We start from the raw sequence: 7,989 nt of genomic DNA on the forward strand, positions 1-7,989 counted from the left end.
GAACAGCATTTATTAGCAACAATACAGCAGTGCTTTATTCTTACCAATTTGTCATTATTATGTTTTCAGTTTCATAAATCCCTGTAAACACCTCACAAGCTATGTTCTTTTACCTTTATTGCATTTTGCATATCATCATATGTGTGGGTTTTTTTTGCCTACGTTGAAATCTGCTTTATATATGTAATATATAATGCAGGCCCAATCTTAACCTTCAGTCCTGCAGGCCCAATCGTAACCTTCAGTCCTGAAGTCCCGGTCCTAACCTTCAGTCCTGCAGGCCCAATCGTAACCTTCAGTCCTGAAGTCCCGGTCCTAACCTTCAGTCCTGCAGGCCCAATCTTAACCTTCAGTCCTGAAGTCCCGGTCCTAACCTTCAGTCCTGCAGGCCCAATCGTAACCTTAAGTCCTGAAGTCCCGGTCCTAACCTTCAGTCCTGCAGGCCCAATCTTAACCTTCAGTCCTGCAGGCCCAATCGTAACCTTCAGTCCTGAAGTTCCGGTCCTAACCCTTGAACCCCCTTAAGTCCTGCAGTCCCGGTCCTATTTATGTTTCAGTCTTGCAGTCCCGGTGCTATTTATGCTTCAGTATTGCAGTCCCGGTGCTATTTATGCTTCAGTATTGCAGTCCCGGTCCCATTTATGTTTCAGCCCTGCAGTCCGAGTGCCATTTATGTTTCAGTCCTGCAGTCCGAGTGCCATTTATGTTTCAGTCCTGCAGTCCCAGTGCTATTTATCACGGTATTAACTTTTAAATACCGTCAATAACAACAATAAACATCTACACACAAAAAACTACCATGTACAAACAAAAACACCCACCAAAACAATATCACACAGTCGAAGGCATGAGCCCTACGAACTCTAGTTTATTCATTCATTCATTCATTCATTCATATTTCCGAACACAAGCCAAACACCAGCCAAACATGGCCGCACCTCCACACCCGAACGTTTTAAATATTCTAAAACACTCGGCTGCCCCTTTAACAGTAGCCAACCTCGCCAAACTCCAGCCAACCACAGCCAACCTTGCTTCCGACCAACTCCTAACTATGGTTGGGAAGAGGAGGTGGTGGGTCGGCCAGTGTTCTGGAGGTCATATTCGGACTCTCCCGGTCACACGTACAACAAAATGTAACAACAGCCCTGTACCGTCCCTCTTAAGACTGTTGAACGAAAAGAAATGATTTTGCTCTTACTCTGTAAATTACTGAATGTCTCTGATATATCTTGTGCAATTTCATATGAAATAGTTTAATGTAATTTTCATATGTTAAGTACAAATGTGAATGAGATGAGCAAAATTTGAATTTCACTAAGCTAAATGTACGTCATATCGTGTAAATATTGTTCAATGTGCAATTCTACTACGACAATTGGACTCCGATATTGTGTAGTTGTTAACACTTTTAAAATGATTGTACATCTTTGAACGCAATTCAGCTTTCTGCTGCAATGTTTGTGATTTTTAGCAATAAACCATTTTTGATTGATTGATTGATTGATTGATGATTCGGCTATGTTTGACAGGTGTTCAAGGGGCCAGGTTCCTGCAGCGCTGCACCAAGCACTCCCTGTACCGGTCCCTGTGGTCAGCACAGTTACCTACAGAGGAAGGAAGATATATACGACGGTGATTAAGAGCGTTCTCATAGAAACATGACGTGTCTTCAATTTAACTAGGAATTTAACTAGGAATAGACTAGGAATTTAAAATGCACAGCTGCATAATGTTTACCTTCACATGGTCTAGCCCAATAAACTACTGATCTGCATATCCAAACAAAAGTCATATTCATATGTATGGTGGCCAGACCCGCCAACCCTATGCTGGTACAAATTATGCAACCCAACACCACAGGGTGTCTGCTACAGCACCAATTACCATGGTGACAGACGTGTGGTCCATATCATTGACTTTATTTGTTTGGAGAAAACAATATGTTTCCTTCTGTGAAGGTGACGGTCATATTTCTTAGAAATAAATTCAAAGACTGCTGCAAATATAGAAAAATTCGCCACTCGGGCGTCTCTGAATAAGAATTCTCGGCTTTCACGTGACGTCACGGGGATTGCGTAATACGGGCGGCCGCCATGTTGGTGCTCATCGGTGCAGTGCTATGCTGTGTCAAGACATTGGCACCGAAGCCATACAAGTAATTAACAGCCACACGATAATTCTTCAGTCTTTGATGGCTGACAGATGACAGGGATTTCAATGAAATTGTCACTTTTTGAAAGGATAGGAAGTCAAAGGATACGATTACCAAGGATATAGGACGACAAAACTATATTTAAAGAGGCCACTCACTGACGGCCAGATCTTCGTCGACCAGGCCGTCGCCGTCATCATCCCTGCCGTTCAGCAGCTCTTCGTCCACCCGCCCGTCACAGTCGTTGTCCTGCCGGTCTCCGGGGACGGGGGTGGTGGCGCTGCACGAGGCGGCGATCCGGGCAAGCCGCAGCCCGCCGGGATAGCCGTACGACTCCGGTTTTACAAAGCCATAACTGGGAATGGGGAGGGTAGGTGGGTGGAAGAAACGCCTGAGTCAATATCGAATTATGATATAGCGTACTATACATGGGGGCCCGCAAGCCCATTTCCGTAGAGCGTAATCGACCGTTTTAATTCTACGTAGAGCGTAGACGGACCGCTCTTCGCATTTTGCGCAGAGCGTTTTCGCCGGTTTAATTCCACGTAATGCGTTGTAGTCACTTGGAATTTATCGTAAAGAGTAATCGAGGGGTTTCCGAATTCGAATTCAGCGTAGAGCGTTGTCGGGACCCCTCCCCTTTACAGGCCCTCATACATGTCTTTTTCACCAGGAATAGCTGTACAACGTCAGCTTTACAAACCATAGATAACATGGAAGCGGGGTGTTAGCCTCTATCAGACTTTAAATAGGAAGCGGCTAAAAAGAGTAGATCTTGAAATCGGCCGGATGGACAGATCATATGCATGGCAGGGGAGTTGTTCCGCGCTAAGAGAACAGTTTGCCCCTCCCCGACGTCTGGTAGAGGCTAGTTGGGTATAATGACGAAATAGCGAAACCTGATCTAGATTTCAAGGCATTGTTTTTGTCAAACGTTCGTTTTATTCGCACACTCGCATCAGTTTTGGCGTTCCTAGATGATGTCATACATGTAATCAAATCAACATAGCCCTAATGTAAAAGTAAGCATTCACGACAATACGTAGACGAAGGTGTTGCAAAACTATGCATATTCTCATCACCTGAACAGACCAATGGTGGAGATGGGTGAAAGGTGGCGAACTGTGTGGGTCTCTGCAGAAATAGTCAGCTGGGCAGCGGCGTAGTCGGTCCCAGGTACGTCATGCCAAACGACGTCGCTAGGCAACCGCTGTCCGTCCAATAGGAGACCAGCTTTGTCAGCAGACCTGTGCAGATGCCGACACCGTTAAATTCTCAAACCACTGCTGCTTACTTACAATATTCATCACCTACCATTTAAAACCCATGTCAGGTATTCAGGACCTACCTTGCCCCCTTTGTTCGGTGGCATTAATCTGCCACCGAACATCGGCCACTTATATCTTTCTATACAAAACGAATTTGAGTTAAATTTGAGCCATGTTTGACCACTGAACACGCCTGGTCACTACTGACTTACCCACGAACGGTTGGCTGGTGTTCTGCTGAACAATTTTGCAAAACACACAAAAAAAGTTTATTAAAAAACTAACCATGAGTACTAGTGGTGTATATTTCACCCGTTACGACCACGATTATAGCTTATAAGCATAGAATCACGGGCATGATCCATCGCTTGTTATAGGTGTAAGGTAGTACCTCCGTACCTCAAGGTATACCTCCTGTCTATATAAGCGATGATCATACCATCCCACCCGTGCCTGGCGTGGCGAGCTGCCGTGACGTAACACGCCCAGGATCACGTGAGGAAAAATGGCGGACAAGATGGAGCGCGTTACTACAGGCGGCCAACTAGAGAATGTACAGCGTAAATTTGCCGGCTAGAGAGTTAGCTGATTCAGCTTTCGTTATTTCCAACAAGACGGGAGGGTCAGCATATAAGCGGGTAAGTGCGTCGATTTGTTTTGAATTGATACAGAGCGCAGTATTTAATCAGGCATATCGATATGGCCCTCACGTTCGTAACGTTAACATGCACATAACTTTATAACGTTACAACTATAATACAACGGTGACGGTCGCTAGTAGATATACCCTGCCCTTCCTAAATCTATGAATGCTCTTTGCAGTTACCTCAGTCAATGTCTATATCAGGTCACATGTGGCGCGAGTCAGGCCACAGGAATGCCAAAATATATGTTGTGAATTATTGTTTACATGGAGATTATAGGTTAGTTCTATGTAACGTTAACGTTATATAAATTATAATGGAATAGTAAACACAGCTACAACTACCAGATACTGACCGTCACAATATACAGAGCTCCGTGAATTATAACATACTTCATAATCATATATCTTTATATCTTCCATTGATATTCACTTAATATCTTCATTCTCAAGAATAATGATGGACGTTCAGAGAAACTGCAGGCAATAAATGAGTCAGTCTGGCAGGATAAGGTGATTGAAAGAGGTTCAATATTATACTACATGTATTGTCATAACTTGGATGAAAGATTTGCATGATTGATAACAGGCTTCATTCTCCTATTCCTTCTAATACACAAATAAAAATTATAACTGAACATATGTTAATGTTATAACCATAAATAGATTGGGGTCTGTTACTAGTATACAATACTGTATTTCTGTTAGTCCAGTATGGATCCCAAAAATAAGTACTGGTGCTATGTAGCAGTGAGATAAGAGAATGAAATAGTAACCTTGCAATTATCAAAATATATAAGAGGGTCTGCACGCCCTTTTTTGTAAGGCGAAATCAGCCCTTTTGTAGCTTCTAGTCTAGAAGGGCTTCAAGTTCAATAAAAGTAAACTCCCCCCGTTCAGCTGCAGGTCCATGGCTTTCATGTCCTGTTTTATAATAACTACATCAGCGCAGGTGAGGACGACCACGTGCAGTGAACCATTGGCAGGTTCACTGTACAACAGATTCTGCCATCTGATATACGGCAAATATGGGCAAGCCAGCGGAGTTGGCGCTGTTTCACCAGTCTGTACATACTAGGAATACTACGTACCACGTGTGAGAACATCTACATCTACATGTGAAATGTGTGTCAAGGACGCAGGGCATTCTATAAAAATAAAAGTATAATACAATAAAGCCTAACATGAATTATGTTCCTCAGATGTAAGAACTCAAATTCAGTTTAGTGATATAGGTCATAAAATTAAAAACATTCCATATGACACACACACCTGTTTACACACCAACCACATTGGATGATTGATGGTTGGTAGGGGTGGGTACCGGGTCAGCTGGACCAGTTTGAACCGGAACGACATTCGGCGAAATGCAAAAACCTGATCATCAGACCTGATGTACTCTCCAAGCAGAGGTTTGGGGTTATTTTTGGTGTGTTTTAGGTGTGTTTTAGGCTTTTTTTATTGGGGTTTCTCTTTTGCACACAATTTAGGCTGGGTGAAAAAAAAATTCCAGTGCAAAAAAACAAACCCTGATAAAAAAGCCTAAAACTTGCCCAAAATAACCCCAAACCCAAACCTCTGCTTGGAGAGTAGACATGATGTACAATTCTGTAGATTGTACACACATCTTTAGATAATCTGGCCATGGCAGGTAAAGAAATAACCCTTAATCAAACTAGATTGGCCTAAATTCAAGTTCGTCTCTTTCTGTAACAGTGTTTGGCTTCAATATACATTGTACCACTTGAACATTATATATCTAACACACTAGTAAGTGAGTGACCTGAACTCGTGTTTCGCACTCCAAAATATGATATACCGATAGTGCTACTGTACGGTACGGTCAAAAAGTTCCAGTCACCTTAGACAACCACCAAGACAAGATAGACATTGGGAGCAAGAAATTACAGGATAATTTAGTATCCACTTTCCCTATTCCCACATTCCGATTTATTGTTTCCCTAGGCATAATCACTCAAACCACCCCCCACCCCCCCACATACACACCAAGATACTAGTATGGACTGCTCTAGGCTTACCTGCACCTGACCTGCAGAAATCTTACACTAATGGCCAAAAAAGTCATTTCGCTTTCATAACTTATACTTTCAAGGATGTCAGCATCATTTTGGGCAAAACTATGCAGCAACCCCATGCGAAAAATGGGGGTAGTCTCCTACCCAGTATCTCTCCTTACAACAGCTACCTAATGCACACCAAATTCCATGTTACTTGGCTTTCGTAGCGACGCAGATTCCCTTTATTGCAAGTTGCTACATTAATTTTAAGAAATGAAACTATACCATGTGAATCACCACTGACCCGCAAAAAGGTCTTGACGCCTTCAATGCACACTTTTCTTTTCTCAAAAGCTATGAACAGCATTATCAATGGTGCATTTTCTGATGTCTGTCTATGTGCACCTAACCTGCACTAGGTTGCACATTGTAACATTTTAAAAGAGGATTTTTTTGTTTGCAGCACTGCTTGTAAAGCCAAACTGACTTGATTGAGGACCACTGAACACACCAAACTTCGTGCACGTGTGCGAATAAAAAAATCCAACCCAAAAAATGCTTCTAAACCACAGGAATACAAAGCTGGTATTATGAATATTGATAGTACATAGCAATTTTCATGACAGGCTGGCACATGCTGGCCTTTTTTGGCATTTATGAGTCGGCACTGTACCAACTTCTTGAGTCTGTGGAGCATTGGCAGTGTGGGTGCCATCCCCCAAGTTACCACCACCTACTGTCACTAGCTTCCATGGACTATGAAGGATTGCGCCAGAGCCTTGTCAGAGATTTTACCCTCTTTTTTTTCTTGAGATCAGGCGAAAATCAATCTGTGTCTCTCATCCATTAAATTAAATCAGTGTGGCAGAATTGGTAATATTTCCAATGTGATTTTTCTTAATATAATTTGTGAGTAAGGATGTGAAATTTTGTGCGAAAGACTGTAGTAACAGATCATGCTCTATGCTCTAACTCACTCCACAAGTTCTGAAGCCCTGGAAACAAGTAGCTCTCATTCGCGATATGCAGATGAGTCATGTGACCACCACATTCAGTGCACCAAATATGGAAGAAGCTTCCAAACTTAATGTGACTCGCCATGTGCATAAAAAGTTATGTTAAAATATCGATTTAATTTCTTTGAAGGACAGTGTTCATTTACAGGTGTATACAGTGTGTTGTTTAAATAATAACTTTATCCACATTTGAATGGAGCAGGTAGGGTCTTTCTTGTTTCTGATTTCAGGAGTTACCTGCACCTGCATATTATCTGATTTGTTTTGTAGATAAAAGCAAAGTTGAAATGTACAACAAGATCAAACTTTATTTCAAAGCAGTTGTAAAGACTACAGTGTATGGAATATTGTTATAAGTCTAAATTAGTAATGTGGTAACAGAACATAACCTTTCACTTTTCCACTATTTCATACAGGTGTCAAGAGTCAACATGCAGCTGAATGGATATTGTCTTCAAAAATCTAAGGAAATGCAGAGCCCATCAGGACAACTTCTTAACTGGACCAGACAATGCAACCTAAGATAAGGGTGCTGTACAACCAGTACTGTCCCAGAGGAATGCTTTTTGGCCATATATTGGCTCAATGTATAAAGGCATATCAGCCGTATACCTTTAGTGTTGGTCATATATTCACACAGAAACATAACAGCTATATTCAAACAGCGAGTACTGCTTGTTCAAGGTACACTGACTCAGATGCATCACCTCATTAAAATGGTTTGTTAATCCCAGTCTACTTATATTTAGACAATGGGGTGTCTGAGTCCGAGTCGGATTCCATCACAATTCTCTTCCTCCGCTTTCCTTTTCCCAGCTTCGGAATGTTCTTCTTCCCCTCTTCTTCCCTTTCCCTTTATCCCTCCCTCTCCTTGTCCCCTTGCCATTTG

At 42.2% G+C, this 7,989-nt stretch overlaps 1 protein-coding gene across 1 annotated transcript in view; it reads right to left on the bottom strand.

The window, feature by feature from the left end:
• Positions 1–1,092: 1,092 nt before the first annotated feature.
• The window catches only part of LOC109464358 (IgGFc-binding protein-like), a 45,353-nt gene continuing 38,456 nt past the window's right edge, over positions 1,093–7,989 (bottom strand). Inside the window, exons 9-10 of the mRNA XM_019761306.1 lie at positions 2,314–2,516; positions 1,093–1,607 (exon numbers count right to left, since the gene is read on the bottom strand). Coding sequence (XP_019616865.1) covers positions 1,537–1,607; positions 2,314–2,516 — 274 coding nt within the window. The 3' untranslated portion in view covers positions 1,093–1,536. The remainder of the gene's footprint in view (positions 1,608–2,313; positions 2,517–7,989) is intronic.

The sequence above is a fragment of the Branchiostoma belcheri genome, unplaced genomic scaffold (genome assembly GCF_001625305.1).
Source record: "Branchiostoma belcheri isolate BF01 breed outbred unplaced genomic scaffold, Haploidv18h27 scaffold137, whole genome shotgun sequence".
Classification (NCBI taxonomy): Eukaryota; Metazoa; Chordata; class Leptocardii; order Amphioxiformes; family Branchiostomatidae; genus Branchiostoma; species Branchiostoma belcheri.